The sequence below is a fragment of the Dromaius novaehollandiae genome, chromosome 17 (genome assembly GCF_036370855.1).
Source record: "Dromaius novaehollandiae isolate bDroNov1 chromosome 17, bDroNov1.hap1, whole genome shotgun sequence".
NCBI classification, from domain to species: Eukaryota; Metazoa; Chordata; class Aves; order Casuariiformes; family Dromaiidae; genus Dromaius; species Dromaius novaehollandiae.
In genome coordinates, this window is record NC_088114.1 from 16,104,599 (window position 1) to 16,125,244 (window position 20,646).

A 20,646-nucleotide genomic window follows, 5' to 3' on the forward strand; every position below is an offset into this window, starting at 1 on the left:
AAAGATCTGCATGATTCTGGAAGGGACTAACTTTCTGTATGAATACAGAGAACATGATTCAAAAATAATCTGCTGCATTTCGTTTGAATATAAAGCAGCTGCTAATGATTCAGATTTTCCCTCAAAATGCACGAGCCTGTATCTCTCCTCTCTGCTATTTTTTGTGGCTTCTGTGGGGGTGCTACATCACCTGGCTACTTCTGGGCAATGAATGCTTGTTTACTGCTCCAGGGAATTTTGGTCACTTGAGAAGACTAGGCTGGAAGGAAACAAGGAGAAGACTGAACACTGATATGTGTTTATAACTGTGGCTTGCTTTGTCTTGTGCATAAGAACAGGCCTTTGTGAACAGTTCTGTATGGTAAAGCAGCTCACCTCTTCCAGCAACAAGAGGTTCCTCGACTGTGAAGACCTTTCCAGACCTTGAAGACAGAGGCTGAAGTTGAAGCACCTTGTTGTGATAGGAGGCTTCTCTGCTAGGAGCTGGCTGGAGGCTCTCTGGAGAGGGCAAGGGCCCTGTCTCAGGGAGGCAGAAAGCTCTGTGGCAGTGGTGCTAGATAAGGAATCAAGGTCTCTTCTCCTTGGGGCTAGTTCCAGCAGCTTCTTACTGGAGGAACAGCATGACAGTGGTCTTCCCTTGCTGGCAAGTGATTCAGCTAAACACGGCAGGCATAAGACCAGATAGTTCAGCAGACTTTACTGCTGCTTTGCACCACTGATTTTGGACTGAGAGGTTGAGATTCAGGCAATGATAAACCCCTCCTTTTGCCTGACTACCCTTCTGTTGCTCCCTTATGCTGGACCGTGGAAGCAGAAGCTGTCTGTTTTGCCCAGCCTAGCTAGACTTCTCTAAGTCTGTGATGAGGAATAGGTCTTTTTCCCGGAGAATCCTGTAGAGCTGCTCTTGGGCCTCAGCACCTTTTTTCTCAACTAGCTGCAGCAAAACTTGGTTCTTCTTTCGATTCATATTTTGACTTTGTACCTCCTCTTCTTCATCACTGTTGATTATGTTTGCATCCCGTAAGTGTAGCAGAATAGGGGAGATCCTCCCCATCCTATGACAAAGCTCCTTCTTGTGCTTCTTCATGAAGGCTGCACCTAACAGACACCAAGCCTATATTACTGTGCTGGATGTGGCAAGATGGCCCCAGGTTAGTGCAGTACTGCTAAGGACACAAGTTCACGACATCCTAAACCAATTTACATTGGGGTTGCTTTCCCTGACCCACAGCCACGTGTTCCCATCCCCTCCTCTGCACCAGGAGTGGAGTTTACTGGGCAGCAGGTGGATTCAGAGGGCTTAGCCAGCAGGAGATAACCCTCCCAAAAAGGAGGAGTACCCTGCTGCACTGGTGATATGAGCACTGGTAGCACCCCCCCCCACACTGAGGGTAGGAAGGCACAGCCAAAACTGAGGGAAGTCAGGTCTATGGCAGTCCTGATTCAGCTCAGCTTAAGCTGCTGTGGAACTCTCCCCTCTATGAGTCCTACAGTGTTTTGGGATGAAGTTACTATCTCTTTCCCCCCACCCTGCAATATTAGGAACTCCTAACTCAGAGCACAAGTCACTCAAAACTACAAAGTCACTCAGGATTGCAAGCGATTTGTAAAGAAGTTGCCCTTAGTAAGAGGCAGCTGCTAGCAGCAGAGTACTGAACAAAGCTAGGGTTCAGCACCTCAGGCAGCACCTCCCAGCTTCTCCTGCCTCCTCTCATTCCTAATAAGAGAGACCAAAATGGGTGGCCACCAGTTCAGGCTGGACATCAGGAAAACAGCTCTGAGTGGTGTTATTCTGCAGGTATCTCTCCAAGGACAGCTGGAGGGGAGGCACTGTCTGAAACCTGGGTTCAGTCCTCTGCCCTGCATGTGTCTCTGGTGTGACTTCGGACAACCTTTTGGCAACAGCTCCATGGTAGGATTTGGGTGCCTGTGTTCAGCCTTCGTGCTGCTTTCTCTGCATGTGTCCAGCATGTTGGCCCCGCACATTGTGTTCAGCTGCTCCCCTCAATTCGATCAGTCAAGTTCCCTAGGAGCTTTTTGGGTGTGCCTGGCCCAGTGCAGTCTGGGAAGTGCTGTCAGAGAGCACTGCCTGAAGGACACTATAGGGTATTTGTTCCCAGAGCGTAGCTCCTAGACTGCACCCAAACAGGCATCTCCAGGCACGGCCTTGCTCTCATCTTCCATCCTTTTCTCCTGGTGCACTTAGGCAGGCTCTAGTTCAGTGCGGTGACTCCACGTGCATTACAAGGAGCTGAGAAGCCCGTATGTAATAATGCTGAAGTGTCCAAATCTGCAGGTATCTAAGCCAGACCTCTCTGCCTCAACCTCTGTCAGTGAGATAGAGGAAGGCAAGCCAGTTTGGAGGGTCACCTGCAATATACCAGTTTACACACCAGCAGGGTACAGAACATGCTGGTAGAAGTATGGGAACAAAAGTTGAGGTTGCAACTTTAAAGACTTTTTGTCCAGAACCTATCACAAGGAGGGGGAAAAGGCTGGTGTCTGCTTTAAACTGGAGGATAGTAAGTTCCAAAGAAATGGATTCAGACTCCAGTAATGCAGCGCTGAAAAACTGTACTAACCTGTAAGGGTGCAGGAGACACAGGAGGTGGGAGGATTAATATCACCTGAAAGAGAAAGCAGAGAGATCACTACTGGAATGGAGACCCTTGCTAAAATCCTTCTTCAGTGCTTAGTTTTCCACTAAGCCATAAGCCATTATTTCCTACCCACAGATAGGTTCCTGTCATATTTGGAGAAATCAGCAGTAAAACATCCTGGACTCTGTACATTTGTAAGTATTACTTCTGGGGGTAGTTTAGCCTGACAGAGAATGGATCCTGGGCAACCACATTTCTTCAAGTACTTACACAGGGATGTCATCTCTACACATCTCAACTCTTTTGCTATGTATTATTACACACAAACATGACTCCTGGCATGCTCCATCTCTAACCCTGCCACTTCTGTCTCTATCATGTACTGACCTGAAGAAAGATTCTGCATGTGACCCAAGTCAGTACAGTCACCTCTAGAACAGACAAAATAATTGTAAGCAGATGCCACTAGAGAGCAGTCCCCACACAAACAGCTGGCTCGCTGTGTGACACATCCCCAACGCTGTGCTGTGAGCACAGAGAGACAGAGAGCAGGGGAAGGCGGGGTCTGGTTGATCAACAGTCCACACCATCTACTGAGAAATTAACAGCTGGCTCTTAGGGAGGGATCCAGCCACCTCCCTTCGGTGGTCTAAAATGCCAGCAAAAGTAATCACACAAAATGGCCTCTGGAGTAGCCCACTGAGTCAGAGAGATATCTTTTCAGTCAGGCTTGGCTACCTGCCTTCCTTTAGGGCAGATGGGTCTCACTCTGATCCTGTGCACTCTGGGTGGTGTTTCACACACTGGTGTTGCACCCAGCAAATCTAGAAAAGCATGTGAATAAAGTATATGAAATATATATCTTTTAAGATGCTGATTTTCACTGAAATCTTGGTATTCCCCTTAGCTCCTCTGTTGCATGGAATGGTTGCACTAACATGTATGTGGATGTTGGTTATTTTAATGGACTTTTAAAAATAAGTCAGATACATTTCTATGCAGACAGTAGACAGGGGAACAGAGAGACACCAATAGTGCTCTTCTGCTCTCTCAACCCCCAGCATTTGAAACTCCACATTAAATCTGAAGTTCTGGTCTAATGAAATATGTGTTCCTTTCAGGTCCCTGTTCCTCAATGTCCAATTGCTGCATATATTGGTTTTGCCTTTCCTCTGGGAAGCATGAATGACCGTGACCACAGAATGCATAAGGTCTGCTTGGATGGTGCACCTCGCCTTTTGCTATGTGGAATAAGCCCCTAGTGAGGGGGCTTGTGCCCCCCTCACTGTGTAAGTGACAGACATAGCAATGTTAGTGCCCACGATAACTTCCAGAGAAGGGTTCCTACAGATGTCAGTGGACTTTGAACCAGAATATCTGTGCGTCTCATTCTGGCCTCACAAGAAGTTCAGCTCACTGCCCTGTCTTCTCACATATGGAAGTGCCGTTCCTACCTGATCTCAGTGACGCCTTCCAGACCAGTGTGCCATTGCGTCCATCTGTTATATGGAGCCAAATTTCCTCTGCCATATTCCTGATGTAGATCTCAATAAAGAGCTGCTGTTCCTTTGGACTCTTGTAGCAAAATGGCAAGTGTGGCTGCAGAGAAAAGAAGCAAGGTGAGTCTCTCATCACATGGAGCTGCAGTGAATTCAAATAAGTTATCCTGTGTTTACTGACCATACCAGGAAGAGAGAAAAAAAAGTGAAGATACAAAAGCAAGGGCTCTGCTGTGCTGCCAATCTGAGAAATATTGGTGGGAAGGGACCTCTGGAGTGTCTAATTTGACCTCCTGCTAAAATTAGGATCATTGCCAACTCTAGATCTGCTCAGCCGTAGCCGTGTCTAGCTGTGTATTGAAAACCTCAAAGAATGGAGATTCATCACCTCTCTTCTAACCTGTTTGAGGGGATGCTGCTTGCATCACCACCTAGTGATAAAATTTTTCCAATGTCCAGCCTGAACCTCCCAATTTATGGCCATTGTCCCTAGTTAAATCATCTGACACTGCCAAGAAGAGTTTGGTTCTGTCATCTTTATAACTGCTCTTCAAGACAGAGTGCCCAGTTACAATTTAGTCATTATAGAAAGTGTCAAAGCCAATTCCTATTTAATGATTCATGAGTTTAAGAATGTCTTCCAATTAAGCTGAAGCTTTGGCTGTTGAGGGCTGCTCAGTAGCAGGTTATAGTTACACTAGGGGGTGATCAATACACTGGAGGGTAGGGATGCCCTTCACAGGAACCTTGAGAGGCTGGAGAAATAGGCCAGCAGGAAGCTCATGCAATTTGACAAAGGCAAATGCAGAGTCCTACATCTGGGATGGAATAATCCCATGCAAGAGAACAGACTGGGCACTGCCTAGATACAAAACAGCTTTCCAGAAAAGCACTTGGGAGTCCTGGTGGACAACAAGTTGAACAGGAGTCAGCACTGTGCCGTGGCAGCAAAAAAGGCCAACCACATCCTAAGCGTGTTAGCAAGAGCACAAACAGCAGATTTAGGGAAAGGATTCCTTCCCTCTTTTCAGCACTTGTGAGACGACATTTGGTCAAGGGTCCAGTTTGGGGCTACTCAATATAAGAAAGATGTGAACATCCTGGAGCAAGGTCAGCTCAGGGCTGGAGCACATGATATGCAAGGAGAGGTGGAGGGAATTTTGTTCAACCTGGAGAAGAGAAAGCTAGGGAGAGATCTAATCACTGACTTCAGCTATATAAAGGGAGATTAAAGGAAAGATGGAGCCAGCCTCTTCCTGGGGGTGTACAGTGATGAAACAAGAGGCAACAGGCACAAATTGTAGCAAGAGAAACTCCAATTAGATAGAGGAAGAAAAAGGTCCAATTAGATAAAGAAAAAAAACCAAGAAGGATGATACAACACTGGAACAGAAACTCAGAGACTGTGGAATCTCCATCCTTGGCAATATTCAACCTTGACTGGACATGGCCTTGAGCAGCTAGATCTGACATCAAAGTTGGAATGCTTTGAGCAAGATCTTGGACCAGAGACCTCCTGAGGTCCCATCAAACCTAAATCACTGTGATTCTTATCATGATTATACTGCAGTACAGACCCATGAAAAGAGAAGGTTTTGGTAACCAGCCATGGACGTGACATTGAACTGTCACCAGTGCTCTCAGGAAATCACAAATTCCTGTGCAAAAAAGTAACCACATGGACTAAATGGCCAAATATTCTGATCTTTCCAACCATTATAATCTGATTGCCACAGAACACAGTGCTCAAAAACAGAAGTCTTCAGGCTGAGTTCCCTCAAAGAAAGAAGTCATGTCACCTCATGGTAGCAGAGCTATGAAAGAAGGAGTCTCTGCAGTCGTGCTCCTATTCTGAAGTAAACCCACTGCAGACAAGATGAAGATGAAGGGCTTGGGACCACACCAGAGCCAGTACCTCTGAGATTCCTTCTTGATAAGCAGCTACAATAAGTGTGAAAAGTCCCACATTATGATTCCTGCCATAGAGAAAAACAAGCTGAACCTTTATAACCTTGCCAGCACGGCTTTGGGGTGGACTCCATGATCTATCTCATGCTGTTTATTGGGATGTGCATCACGAAATATCTTTGTCATTTGTAACCAGTATAGCTTACTGCTTCTATGGCTCTAAAACCTGGTAAAACGGATTCTGGTAGCACAGCTGGAGACAGAGACTTCTGATATTTTCGATTTCACTGCAGAAAAGAAACAATCTTACTTACTTCAGGTGTTATCACCACATGAGGCGTACTGGAGACTTGGTAACTGCAGCCAAAGAACAGAGGGCTCAGAGGAGGAGGCTTGGGAATAAGCTTTGAATTCCAGTTCATTTCTTGTTTTTCAATGGCCTGCAAATTTCAAGCATCACTTTTGAGAGATACAAAAAAGAGCTATGAACTGTAGGTAGCTCCCACTGCCCTTTGAAAATCAAAAAGACTAAGAGACTGACCTAGTCAGAACACGCAACTGAATGCGCATTACAGGCAGTGCTGTATTTCAGGGGCCTGTCAGCTCCCTCACGATTACACTACTGCATGCCAGCTGCTTCCAGGACCTAACCTGGAATACATGCAAGGTAATTTAAGGTCACTCTGTGAAGTATGGTAAAGGCCTGCACAAAACAGGAGAACATCTGATACACAGCCACTTATTGCTGCACATAGCAGCAGCTAGCAGTTTCTAAATCTGCTCTGCTCCGTGTTGCAAGGCAACCTGTGTGACAGCGTAGCTCCTGCCAGAACATGCTCTCCCAGCTGAAGGCACACAGAGTGATTTCTGGAGGTATGTAGAAAAGAGGAGAGTGGAGGAGGCAGGAGCAAGAATGGTGTCCTGAGGTGGGAGCTGATTGCTGGCAGATAGGGACACAAGACTGCGTATGCATTAGAGGCTGGTGGCATTGCGGACCATGGAATTGGCATCTTGCCTTTGAGGGGGTTGGGGAGCAGGGACAAGGGGATGGGCTGATGGCTGAAAGGTGGTGGAGCTGGAGAAATACAGTGTTGGAGCCCCGCTGAGTGTGTGGGTCATGTGATAGGAGTGGGCTGAGGGAGATAATGCAGCTTGGAGTTGGAAGACCAAGGGGCAGGCATCCAGAGTGTGGAACAGGCAGATGTTCTCTTTTTAGAATAATTTAGATTCCTACGTCTAAATCAAGGCTGGCTCCACACTGCCTAGTACTGGCCATAGATCTCTTCCCCATGGGTCATATCTGAACCATTTCAGCACTGCTAATCTGCAATCCAGGAAAGCAAAGAGCGTGGTGTAGATGTGACCACTGCAGCCCCTATAGGGGCTGGTACAAATATGTGTTTGTCTCTAACAGGCAGCGGAGCTCATATGAAAGGAGGAACTGAGAGGATAAAACATAGGTCACCAGTGCTCTGAGTTCTGTTCCATGCTCTTTCTCAGATATGCAGTTGTAAAAATAAGGAACTGATACGTAATTGCTTTCTTGGGGGGTTTGGGGCACGAACTTTGGCCAGCAGTGAACTTTCAGGGGCACAGAAATTTTAACAGCACTTAAAAGAGGCAAGACCAGCTTCCATCTCAGCTTAGTGCCCTTACCTTAGACTAATGAGTATTAGCGGAGACTGTGTTCTCCCTGCTCTAGCAGGTGAGTCCGGGGAGCCAGGGGGATTTGCGGTGCTGTATATGGGAGCACACCAACTCCATTGCCAAGCTAAGTTATGGTTAAGTTTAATTAAGTTATTCTGAGGAAAGACCACTACAACACTATCCTTTGACAAGAAGTTCCAAATGGAAAGGTGGTGACTATGGAATAAAAGGAAGGATTGAGCAGGAAAGGTCAGTCCCTTCTGTTCGTCAGTTCTCAAGAAGACAGCACACATCTGCGTAACACATCTCGCTGTCTTCCCTGCTGTGGCATTAATAGGGTCTCCTGCAGAGGGTCATTCTTGGGAGACCTCTGTCCCTCTGCCAAATTTGGCTGGAGTGGAACCATGGGCTCGGGGAGGACAGACACGTGTCCAGACAGAGAGACAGTGCAGTTACTTAAGACTTGTGTCCACAGAAAAATAGGCAAAAATATTACACAAGCATTATCTTAAAAGCGTTTTTTTGTACTTCCTCAGTGACTGGTGCGTTGTCTTCCCCATTCCCTCGCTGACTGACACTGCAGTGCCAGCTCTTCCCTGCTATGCTGGCCTGGTCAGGTAGGATCTGCATTCCTCCTCTCATAGTCTTGCTCCGCCTCAGACTGCCGGATTCCTGAAGCAGATTATACTTGTTCGTGCTGAACACCAGAACAAAACTAGGAGGGATCCCCACTTATCAAATCCAGTCCCTGCTACTGCAGCCACCCCATATGTCATCCTTTTTGTAAACTAATCAAGTTTCCTCCATCTTACCTGCTTCACAGAGTTGTCATCTGGGATCAGGTAGAGGTGAAGAGTTGTATTTGCAGCACTGAGCTGCTGAAAGATCAGCACCAAGGAATGCATGGGGAGTGAATTTAAGGTTGAACGTAACCTTCGCCAAAGCACCCCAAGCAGTGAGAAGCTGGGATTTTCCAGGACAGCATAGAAAGCGTTCAGTTTTGTTGGTTTCTCTAGGGTCATCCTCTGAGTTTTAAAATGGGCAATTGTGCAGTTGCTAACATCTACATCTTCTGCAAGAGAGGAAAGGCAACAAGGTTCTGTTTTGTTTTCCTAATGCCCTCCTGTGTTACTTCTTTCTCTTTAAAGACTTTAGCAGCAGAAGGAAGACAGACATACTCCCATATGAAATGACATGGTCTGCTTTAGGAACCATCTGTGTCCTGGGCTTTGTGAGGTTCTGCTGTCCTGCAGGGAATTGTGGGCCTTTGGCAAACTCACTTCGGGTTCAGAAAACTAAATCTGAGATGGGAACTTGGGACCACGAAAATCCTCAGACTGCAACCATGCAGTCCAGCATCCTGTGTACACACGACACACCACCAAATACTGGGAGGAAATCTGTTACTGCATTATGAGTCATCCTACATCCCTGATGACCAGAGCAGCCTAAACTTTAAGGTGACATCCCTAGCAAACTTCCAGCACTGCAGTGATGACTGTTTCCTGTGGCAGAGCGCTCTGCTGCTGCTCAGTCACCCTGCTTCTACCTCTTTGAAGTTCTTCACACTTTGCTATTAACCTGACAGATTAATATACAACTTGATAAATTAATATAATTACATGATTTTGCTTCGCACAGCTGCATCAACGAAGAGTGCACAGACCCACTTCTTGGCTGACACAGCTGTGCTTGCCAGGTCCTGGACAGGAGGTGGAGCCATGCAGCAAGAAATTACTTTTGTGGTGTGCTCTGTTTCATCTGAGAAGAGGGCACAGGTTTGCCAGGAAGAAATTCCCTCTGCCAGCACACACTGCTGCCTGTGAAAGGCCACTGCAGCCCAGCCAGGCCAGACCGGGACGCAGTCCAGCCCCAGCTTAGCACTGCTTGCAGTGACACTCCTCCTTCTGGGCTCATTAACAGGGCATTGCAGAACGGAGGATCCAGATCCAAGCCTTTTGGCTCCTCATGTTCACTGTTCGCCTGGGTGAAAACTGACGATTTAATTCCACTTACGGTTCCGTCCAGACCAGTTCTGTTCTATTGCAGTTATACACCTCACACTGAGATAGTCCAGCCTGTGGACTGAAGAAGGTGACTAGTTCTTGTCACAGTGGAGGAGAGCAAGGATGATAGTTGCCCTTGGCCATCTACTGCCATAATAGACACAAAGGACTGAGAAGGTCTCTGAGAGAGACTCAGAGGCTTGATCTGCAGCTGAGTTGGGGTAATCCCTGTGGGTTATCACAGTAGCTGGGAGAAGAGGGGTAAGTGTTCAGGAGGGAATGGGAAAAAGGACAAGAGCAAAAGGGAATGGGGAGGAGAAGTAGAAGATGTGAGAACAAAGCAGGAGCTGGGACTGTGGTGCCAGGGAAGGGACCACTGCAAAGGTTTAGTAAAAAGTGACTGAAGATTAACAAATGGTTGAAGAACAGCAAAGCAAAGTTGGGGAATACAAGGCAGTACAGAGGGCCTCTGAGAGAAAGAAGAATTTGGTCCTAAACCTGTCTGGAGAGGTCCTAGGGCATCTCCCTGAGGAGCCATCTTTCTATATCACTGCATTGGGCAGGCCGCTTTCAGAGCAGATGCTGGAGGAGTCCCATGGGAGAGGGGACAGGAGAACTGCAGAAGGCCTGAGAGAAGCTGGTCTGGGAGAATTGCTGTGGCTGAGAGGAACGGAGTGAGTTGAAGGAAGCACATCCCCACAGCTGCTCTACCTGCTAGGCACACAAAGTGGGGGAGATGCACAGCACCCACGGCTCCAGGCTGCACCTCGATGTTGAACAAGGGTCCGGCGACCACCCATTCCTCCTGGGCAGCTGCACTCAGATGCCTGTTCCAGGAGGCATATCTGTACTGGATGGTCACTGCCGTGTTCACCTCAAAGGCAAGGCCTGTCACAGAGCACTGGAAGGACCCTGCTCGAGGAAAGTGAACTCTGCAAACAGGAGGGGAGAACAGGGTTATGCCATGCATGACTGGGGCTGTGGGAAGGTGTTTCTGCTTTGCGCAAGAGCTCCTACCGATAACAGGTATGGTCCTTTGGAGAGCTTTGGATCTTCTCTGGTGTCACTTTTGGAAGGGCCTGTAATACAAGTGATGCTAGTTTGGGATTGAATGGGATGTTGCACACTGGATATTTCTTATAGGAGGGGGTGCTGGGAACTGCAAAGTGTGATGCAGCTTGGCCCATGGGCTCGGAGCCTCGCAAGCAGCAGCAGGAGCAAAAACACCTCTGCCATAGTGATGTTATTTCTCTGCCTCTTCACTATCCAGAATAGATTTTGTGTCAAGTATACCATATTGTTTTTACCCCTTCAAAACAAGGGACTGCAGAAGCTTCTATCTGGTGCCGAGAAAGGCATCACCATTGTCAGTGAAGAGGTTGCAAAAATCATTGACTAGCAACTCATCTCCCCTAGGATCTGAAACAAGCACTGGGCATGTCTGAGGCACATAGGCTATGCGCTAATGTACAGGCTCACGAGCCCTTTAAAGGGGATACCCATTGCTATGATAAAGGCAAGGTGTGCAAGAGAAATCCTGTGCACAAGCCACTGCAAGGAGGACTAAACACTGCTGTCAGCAACAGAACACGCTTAGGGATGGGAAGACACCAATTTTCCCCCCATGCATCAATAGGAAGGATAATGAGTGGATATGCAAAGCAGTTCCTATAGCCCCACAACTACGTTTTTACACACAGATTTTTAAGTTGTATTTTGCAAACAAGGGAATTCCAGATAGCAACTTTTCTTTTTTCTTGAGAGAAAAAATTTTGTTGGCTGCTGTCTTGCTCATGAGTAAATCCTGGGCTACTCCTTTTCTGCCATAGTTTATCAGCAGAGAGAAAACAATGGCCATAGACAGACAAAATATTTAGCAGAGAAAATAAATTCTGGATGTAAGTGAGTGGAAATTGTCTTTTGACTGATGAACTTGAAAACTGGGACAATGCATGCTGAGTTAGCATAACAAAAGGGATTGGATACTTCTGCAGGCTGAAGAATTACAGTGAATAACAGGTTATGAAGGTATATTAAACTTCCCACATTACTGTTGAGGTCAGCCCCAGTCTTACTGCTGCGCCACTTTCTTTGAGTGAGACAGTGCCTTGCAAGGAATGGTAAAGCTGGCACTTACGGCATGGCTGTGGCTGGAGAGCCCTTACCTCCCTCACACAGTGCGGGCAGCTTTCCTCTGGTGAAGAGTCCAGCTGCAGCTCTTTCGTGCTTTCCTAGGGAGGAGAACGTAGTGGAAACCACTTTTAAGGAGGCACAAGATAAGGCTTCTGACAACATCAGCAACATCATGCGTGGTGCTGACGCTGATAGCCATTCCTCCAGGGAGGCAACAGGCTAGCGTTAAAGAGTTGTGCCAGTCTGATCTGTCCTCAGAGTCAGGTCCCTTTACTGGCCCTGAGGGCAGCCTGGATCAGCTCCTGCCACCAAACACAGTGCTGTGGTAGCAATGGGCAGTGAGGGACCCCACTGTCCCCAGTGATGGCTGTGAACCTGCCACATGAGGGCTCCCATGGCATGGCCCAGAGTGCTGCAGTCATGCTGGCCTCCTCCCCAGCCCCAGGGTCCTCTTCACTAGTGTCCCAGGCCTCAGGCTTCATTTCTCGCAACACCTCACCTCTGCATTCCCTGAGGCATCGTCTGTCAGAGGTCCAGGAAGGACCGTTTTTTCTGCTGCTATGCCTGGAACAAGAGGAAGATCATTGTAATTTTTGGTCCATGTTCTAGAGAAGAAGCTGTCACAAGGACAGGCTTCACCCAACCTTGCCTATCCTATTAGCAGCACAGGTCCCCTCCCGTAACACCACATGCTCCTACATTTACCACAGCATCCACATCCTTCTCATGGGCTGTGGTAGTGACGTAGTTATCACCTTGCAGCAAATCGGGGTCCCTGCAAGGACAGTCCTCCCCCACCAGCCCCCCTGCACCAGATTGTCAGCCTCAGCCCTGAAGCAAGGATGAGGACATGATCTTACCTGAATAAACATGACTTTCAGAGGGCTCCACACTACCACCACCACGCACTGCAACAGTAACACAAGGCAGAGGAGACCTCAGGGCCCGGGGCATGCCGAGAGAAGCGTTCCTCCCACACCATTTCCCATTCTGCCTATCCCATCTGTGCTCTTCACCCCTTTGCTGTGAAGCCTCTTTCTGTGTTTTGTCCCACTCGCAGGGGCTGCTGAGTGCCAGGCATCTGTTCTGGCCTGCCAATTAGCTATTCATCACAGGAGAGCAGCTCACTGCAGGGCTGATGTGTGCCCAGCCACTGCCTCTCCTCCCTGCAAGCATGTGCACGCTCTCTGCCATGCAGAAAGTGGATTTCTTGCTTAGCTTCCAGGAGCAGAGTCCTTCCCAGACCTTCTCGTGGCCTACAACTGTCCCTGGGCCCTACCCCTCCTCCCCGCTTCCACTGCACACACGCTGTGGCAGCTCTCTTGCGCAAAAGGGCACCGTCTGCGTCTCTCTGGTCCTTCCCCGCTGCAGCCTGCGCAGCCGTGCCCCTCCCTGCTGCTAGCTGCTCCTTGGGAGCCTCCCGGCCTGCTTCCCTGGGCACCTGCCTCCTCAAGAGACATCCGGAGCTGCCCCCAGCCTTTCTCACCCCTGCGCTCCCACCTCCGGGCAGACCCTTGCCCATTTCCCCCTCTATCGCCCCATACTTACATCTTCGTAATACATGTATAAGGCAGTAGGAAGTTATTTGATAGTCCCGCAGGCGCTTGCCGTCCTCCATCTGTCTGCCTGCATAAATCAGCCTTATCTCATCAGGAGCGGGTGACAGCCTAGCCTTTAGCCCTTCCACTGTGTCATCCAAACGCACAGACACAGAAGAAACTCTGCCTTCCGGAGACCTAACACAGATGGAGAAGGGGGGCTGCTGGTGCTCCCTGGTGTCTGCTGCCAAATTCCGAGAAAACCTGAGGCCCATGGTCTGCCTGTGGGACCGCCCCAACAAAGCAAGCAGCCCTCCGGAGCAGGCCGGCCCTGTGCGCTGCTGGCTCTTCTGGACCTTCACCCACAGCGCTCCAGCCCCTGCCACTTCCGAAGAAACCGAAAGCACCAGGTGATGTCAGGAGGGCTGCGCCGCATTGCAGCCCGCTGCCGTCGGCGCACAAGCCCTCGGCTCCGGACTCTGGCTGCAGGGATCCTGCTCTGGCCTGCAGGGAGTTGGCATGTTTTTCTTTCCTCAGCCTCCTCCAGACCTCTCCTCTTTCTTTCTCCCTTCTCATTAGCTTCCTTCCCCACTTCTCCCTGCTCGCTTTCGTTTAACCCTTCTTGGCTGCAGTCATTTCCCCCCGCTCCCTTCCTCCTCCCGGATTTTCTCTCCTGAGGAGGGCAGGGGAAGGCAGGGCAGGGCTGTGCAGGGAAGGGCAGGGCTGTTTTCCCAAGGACATGGGGCCGCAGAGGCTTGCATCCAGCATCTACAGTGCTCCGTATGGCATTGCCCAAGTCCCCCATGAGAGCACGCCACGCCACAGCACTGGATGCTGTGCCAGTTGTGCTGTGACACACTTGCCACAGGCTGGGGAAGGGTGAGAGGGGGCTGCTGGACTCCAGCCAGGCAGTGCGCGGAATTAGGGTCATGCCCCATCCAGCTCCTGCCTAAACATGCTATGGGAGACCATCAGAGACAAGATCTGACTGCCTGTCTCAGCTCACAGCCCACATCCAGCCCCATGCCATCCTCCTGCCACAGGACAGGCTGCTCACTCCAGGAGCGATTTCCTCCTGGCTGTTTATCAGGAACTGTGGAAGGAGCTTGCCCGGTGCTGCCTCCATTTCCAGGCCCCATCCCAGCTCTGATGTATGTGGGTCCCAGCCCTGGGACCGGCTTCGTGGCGTGCCTGCCTGGGGGGCAATGGGGGAGCCCTGTGGTGCACAGCCCTGGGGAAAGCAGGCTGGGGGTCAGTGGGTCCCCTGTGGGCCAAAGAGGCCTGACCCCTGATGGCCAATGCTTGGACAGGAGGTGGCCAGTTGCCAGCCTGGTGCTGACAAATGGGCATTTATGGGGCTGGGGGTGCAAATGTGCAGTTCCTCTGCCAAAGACTTCCCCGACTATCCCTAGGCTTGATGAGTGCCAGAGTTATGGGGACACCCCAATGCCTTCCCTTCCTCTCATGTGGCTAAGCCCTTCCCCACACATCCCCGCGCTGCCTTTCCTACCAGCCCAGCCTCCCGCTCTGGCCCCAGGCCCTCTGTGTGCCCCTGGGCTAGAGGAAGACATGGCATCGTGCCTGCCCCAGGGCTGCGGGAAGAACTAGCCCAGACTCTTGTCCTGCAGCTCTGCCATGCTCATGGCACAGTGGCATGGGAGGGACAGTTAATTCTGGGGAGATGGGAGGTACACAGATGCTTATCTTCACCTTACTGCTCTGCAGGTTCTCTTCCGGTTGTGTGGGTCTCTGTACGTGTAACCCCGACCCATATAACAGGGCACGGAGCTGAGAGTAGCCAGCGTGGTGGGGTGAGCTGCTCAGTGCTGTTGGCCAAGCCTTGTCAGCTCTGCAGGCAGAGGCACCAGCATCAGAGCGTGCCTTCAGACCCCGTCCCACAGCACCCTCCATTCCCACCAGCAGCCCACAGAGCATGGGGGCTGAGCCCTGTGCAACTTACTCCAGCCCTCCAGAGTGCCCAGCGGTGGCTCAGAGGCCAGGCAGGCGGCAAGGCAGGAAGGGCAGGACATGACCAGGGACATTCGGGTCCGTCTGCCCTGGCAGATGGGGAATAGGGACATTTTCATTCCCTGTTGGGACAGTGACTGGCCCTGTGGTCTGGGCTAGTGCAATGCCTAGGATGGTGGCATCTCTTCCCAGAAGAGCTCTCTGGCATCCCCATGGCATGGCCACACTGCTTCGACTATTGATGGGAAGGAGAAGGGTAGTTCTGATTTGAGGCCTGAGTACTCGAGATACTCCGTAGCTTCCTAGGGGTGCTCCAGTGAGGAATTGCCTGTGCTCCCTAGGCCTCCTCACTGCCAGCCGTGAGTGATGCACCAGGCAACAGTGTCTGTGAGCTGGCACAAACTATGGGCATGTGAGAGCAGGCAAAGGCATGGCACTGAAACAACTGAGCGCTCAGAGCTGCTGCCTGCATCACCCAAAGCTGGCTGCTAAGGGTTATAAGGACACAAACAGCCTTGCCCTCAGAAAGGTGGCCCTGCTGGTTACCAGCCCAGTTCCAGGGAGAGCAGATGGCCTTCCCCAGCCCAAATTATTTGGGAGAGCAGACTGGATGACTGAATAGCTCCCCTGGCCTTGGCATCTACAAAACTTCATGCACCAATGGACAGCCACTGTTGCCTCACAGGTCTGTCCTGACCCAAGGAGAGCTTTTATGCCAAACACTGGAATGACATCAGAGCATCTGAGTCAGCACCTGGAGCCCAGCACAGTCCCCCCAGCTCTGAGAACAGCACATGGAGATAGAGGAAGGTACCAGGAGTCAGTGTGGGCAAAGCACTGCCACTTCTCTGGGCCCCAGAACAAGTAGGTCAGTCTGATGAAGGCAGGGAAAAGTGAAGCCAGAGTCAAAAGGAGGAGGTTGAAGTCCACCCTGAGGCATGGGACACAGGCAGAGAGCACAGTAGGAGTTAGGCAGACACACAACCAGGGACCCACCAATGGGACTTGGGCTCTTTTCTCTGCCAGTACTGCTCCGACTCAGACTGAGCACCAGCCTGGGGGATCAGCTAAATACCATCAGCTGAGCCTTACTGTCCCAAAGCCCTCCTCTCAACATCAAAAAGCAGCTCTGCAATATTTGTCTAGGACCCACAGCTATCACTCAGGGCCTGCAAGCAGGCTGGTGGATCCTTCCTGAGGTCTGGAGGAAAAGGTGGAGGACAGCCAGGGTGGAGGGCCTCTCGAGTGTTGCACTGCTTGACTCCAAGCATGAGGATATCCTGCAGCAAGTCACACCTCTGCATAAAGGAAACCTGGAGAATCCATTCAAAAGGCAAAGGTGGGGCTTGGAGTGGTGGAGCAGTCTGGTACGGTGCCATCCACGTGGATGGCAGATGCACAGCTCTTATCTGTGCATGCCCTGCTGTGTTGGCCAGCTGGTGTGGCTGCAGTGCTGCAGGTGGCCATGCAGGTGCCCGTGTACACCTTGCTTTGCTCATGCAAGTGCTCCTGGGCTAGCTGCTGACTGAGCAGCTAGATTGGGAGCTCAGCATGGGCTCCCAGCCTGCCAGGCACTTGCAGTCTGCAGGGAGTTCTTCAGCCTGCTCAGTGCTCTGGGAAGTTGTGGCTGCTGTGCTGGCACTGGCAGGACAGTACAGCCTAGGTGGGTGATGCTGCCTACAGCCAGCCTGGCCTTGCAGGTATCCTGGCCTTGGGGGCTAAAAGCGGTACAGCCATGGGGTCTGGCAGCCTGAGGGACTGCAGCCTGCCCACACGTCCTTCCATGGTGCTTCCTTGCTAAAGTTGAGCCACCCCATCCCAAGGAGAGCAGAACAGCAGGGACAGCATGGCCATGAGGTGCTGTTGGTATCTCGCCAGCCTTCCCATGGGACAGTTTGGTCATCTCTGCATGGCACACCAGAACAGTCAGCCCCAAATCCTGCACGTTTGTATGAGCAGCTGAGCCTAGGCACTCTGCTTCCTACAGACAATGCCTGCTGTTGGGATAATTGCCTGCAAAGTGATTTACTCAGCTCCTTCCAAGGCCCAGTCCTTGCTGCTTGCTCAGTGGTTGTGTGGGAGCAGTTTGGCTCTTATTTTGCACACCAGAGGTCAAAAGTGTAATTTGCTGGGGAAATGGAGGTAGTCTTCAGTCTGCTGGGGGGGGTGTTTGGCTGGGTGCAGCTGCCATGGGTCCCCAATGTCAGTGGTACAGCATCCCACAGAGATGAGCTCCATCCCATCCAGGCACAGCACCGTGCGTGTGAATGCTCTGGCTTTGTTTGCCTGCAGACATATCCCACAGATCTGGTGTCATTTCTTCTGTCCTAAAATTGAGCAGCTCCATGAGGATAGACTGGAGGATATGCCTCTTCATGTGGCCACAGAGGCAGGCAGTTCACAGGAGCTCCCTCGCCTGTGTGCTAGTAGTTACTCCATCCGTGAGTGGTCTTTTTAACCACAAGGAAAACTAGCTTAACAGACCAGTTAAACCTGTCATATCATTTAGATCAGGGAGTAATAAACTAAAGTTGTGTATCAGAAGGAAGTGAATGTCCTAGACAACATCAAGGAGTCGTATAATCCAGATGTAAGACAGCACTAACCCACAAAAACCTGTATTCTGCAAAGAAATCTAACTATGTATCAAGGTGGTCTTGAAAGACAGAGAGGCAAAAGAAAATACATATTGGGGGCATGTAAGAAGAAAGTAATCAAAAAAACCACACAGAGACACTGACATCCCCCCAGGCAGATATGATGGATGATGCAAATAGCCTTTTTATTGGGGGAAACAGAAAACATGTCAGGTAGGCAGGAGAAGAGTAGATCTCTGTCTCCAAAATGAGAGTAGAAAAATGTAAATCCAAAAGGGCAATGTAAAGTAAGTGATATGGGAAAGCATAGGACTGATTATTTCCAGGATGGCAGGAATAACTCTGCCTAGGCTGCAGATGGCAATACCCAGCCTTGCTCTATGGAGAAGAAGCAAAGAGGACTACTCCTGGGGAGAGGCTGAGGTACAGAGGTGAGTGCCCTGTGGGTAGGACGGGCAAAGGAAGCCACAGCAGCTCACTGGGCTTGCCCTGAACACCTCAGCTGTGGGGCAGCACATGCCTGGGCCTCGCACAGCTCGCCCTGCCTGTGGCAGACCTGGGGCCAGTCCATGGACATGGCTGCTCCGTACTCCCTGTGGTCCAGCCGGAGGCTGCTCACCCCAGAGGAGTTCACATGAGCCAAGGTGGAAAGCAGAGGTCTCCCTGGTGAGAGGGGCCTCCTCATACCCCAAAGCATCACTCTCCTCATCAACTACGTCCTACAACAGTCTTATAAAAGACCTCACTTCTCCCTACAGGCACTGCGATATCATGGGGCAAACAGAGCCGCACTAGTACCACAAGGCGATACAGAGTTGTGCCCTAGGCTAGCAAGGACACGCGCACTATTTGTGCCCTGGGAGTGGGATGGACATCTGCCCCCGGAGCACAGCATGGGCAGCTGCACCCCACAGACGGCACGGGCATCCACACCCCTGTGCCTGGGGATGGCACGGACAACCGCACCCCTGCACCCCAGGACGGCACGGACAACTGCACCCCTAAACCCCAGGACAGCACAAATGTCCACACCGTGGTACCAGGGACAATACGGACACCCGCAGTCCTGTGCCCAAGGATGACATGGACAGCAGCAGCCCGGCATACTGGGGATGGACGGACACCCGCAGCTCGGTGCCGAGGCCCGCATGGACACCCACAGTCCCTGGACCAGGGATGGCACAAAAAATCCACACGTCTGTGCCTGGGGATGGCACGGATATAGGCGCCAGGGTGCCGGGACCCGCCGAGACACCCGCACCGCGCGCCCGGGGATGGCACCGAATCGCGCTCGCCTGCACCCGGGAGCAGCGCGGACACCCGCAGCCCGGGACCCGCGGCCCGCACGGACACCGCAGCCCCGCTCCCCGCGGCCGCCGCGGCGCCGGTGCATGCGCACTGCCCCCGCCCGTGCCCGGCGCGCAGCGGGGCGGCGGGCGCCCGCCGAGCCATGGTGCCCCGCGGGCCGGGAGCGCCGCGCCGCCGCCCCTCCGGCCCCGGCGCCGCCGACAGGTGCGCGGCGCCCGCAGGTAGCCGCTGCGGCGGGGCCCGGGCAGCCGCCCCGCTCCGCCCCGCTCCGCTCCGCCCCGGCCCGCCCGCCCGGGGGCGGCCGCGCGCCCCCCCGGCCCGGCCCGGCCCGGCCCGGGCCGCCGCGATGCCGGGCACTCGCGCGCCGGGGCCGCCGCTCGCTGCGCAGGTAAGAGCGGGGCTGCGCGGAGCCGCGACCGGGGCGGCGGCGGCGGCGGCGCGCTGGGAGCGCGGCGAGCCGAGGCGCCGGCACCGGCACCGGCACCGGCACCGGCACCGCGGGGCTCCCGCAGCCGCCCGGCGCGGCGGAGCCCGAGCAGCCCCGGCTCCGCGCCGCGCTGCGCCGCCGGCAAGGGGACCGCGCTCCCGGGGCCAAGTGCCGTGCCTCCGCTCGGGCGGGATCTCCCGGCGTCGCCCGCCGTTATCCTCCGCGCCCGGGAATAACGGGGGCGCAGAGGCTGCGCGCATCCGTGTGTGCCGAGCGCTCCGCACTCGACCCCGATGCCCCTCTTTGCTGGGAGCTCCCTGCGAGGATGGGCCGGGGGAAGAGCGGTACCCTGCGGCCTCCTCAGCAGTGCAGAAACACTGCTGGCATTTTATTGTCTGTCTTAAAATATAGCGATTGCTTGAGAAATCAAAGCACGGAGAAAACGGACCGTAATGGCTTACAGAGACAAGCTTCCTTTCTTACTAGCAGTGCTTGCTCCCAAGCTGCCCTTTTGGAAATAGCCTAATGCTCTGTGTGCACCGAGTTCGCTTGTCCCCTCTTTGGGGGACCATAATCCCATCTGGGCACACAGCCATGGTTTCATAGGCTGGTGTCTGGAAGACTGGTGAAATGCATATGATCCCCTCATATACTTGTGGACTGAAATCTGCCTTTGCATGCATGAGAGGGGAAACTGTACTGGCAAAAGTGTGGGTAACTGCACGATCTCCTCTTTCTGAAGGTTAACAGGAAATTCTGAGCAGGGTGGATTGAAGAAGAAATTCTGTGGTGTTGTGCTTAGTTGCTAGTCTTGGAAAACGTTACTGTGATAGACTTATTTTGCACCGTTTGCAGATTCTCTACGAAGCATCATTTTCTCTTGTGCAATAGTAAAATGCTAACAGTAGAAAGCATGAAGAATTGAAACACTTTTGTGTTGTGAAATGCTTTGATTTTGCATCAGGCAGTCTGTACCTGGGAGACTTTTCAGCATTTCAGTATTTATTGGTGTACC

At 51.9% G+C, this 20,646-nt stretch overlaps 3 protein-coding genes across 5 annotated transcripts in view; 1 reads left to right on the top strand and 2 right to left on the bottom strand.

Moving 5' to 3' along the window:
• Window positions 1–249: 249 nt before the first annotated feature.
• Window positions 250–11,145, bottom strand: LOC135323537 (caspase recruitment domain-containing protein 8-like). Its single transcript, XM_064522361.1, has 7 exons — window positions 10,678–11,145; window positions 10,372–10,592; window positions 8,467–8,726; window positions 6,322–6,447; window positions 4,055–4,199; window positions 2,583–2,627; window positions 250–1,098 (listed from the first exon to the last, which is right to left on the bottom strand). Exons 1-7 carry the CDS (start codon window positions 10,845–10,847, stop codon window positions 836–838), a joined length of 1,230 nt encoding a protein of 409 aa, XP_064378431.1. The 5' UTR covers window positions 10,848–11,145; the 3' UTR covers window positions 250–835.
• On the bottom strand, window positions 11,141–13,701 carry LOC112987152 (polyubiquitin-like). The gene is made up of 4 exons (XM_026106894.2): window positions 13,342–13,701; window positions 12,654–12,701; window positions 12,293–12,357; window positions 11,141–11,891 (listed from the first exon to the last, which is right to left on the bottom strand). The coding sequence occupies exons 1-4, from the start codon at window positions 13,604–13,606 to the stop codon at window positions 11,694–11,696; spliced, it is 576 nt and encodes a 191-aa protein (XP_025962679.2). The 5' UTR covers window positions 13,607–13,701; the 3' UTR covers window positions 11,141–11,693.
• A 5,819-nt stretch (window positions 13,702–19,520) lies between these two features.
• AIFM3 (apoptosis inducing factor mitochondria associated 3) overlaps window positions 19,521–20,646 on the top strand; it is a 77,604-nt gene continuing 76,478 nt past the window's right edge. For 2 of the 3 annotated variants that reach the window (XM_064522363.1, XM_064522364.1), the window contains exon 1: window positions 19,521–19,592. The gene's annotated coding sequence lies outside the window, so the exon portion shown is untranslated. The remainder of the gene's footprint in view (window positions 19,593–20,646) is intronic. The other variant, XM_064522365.1, reaches the window with a different exon arrangement.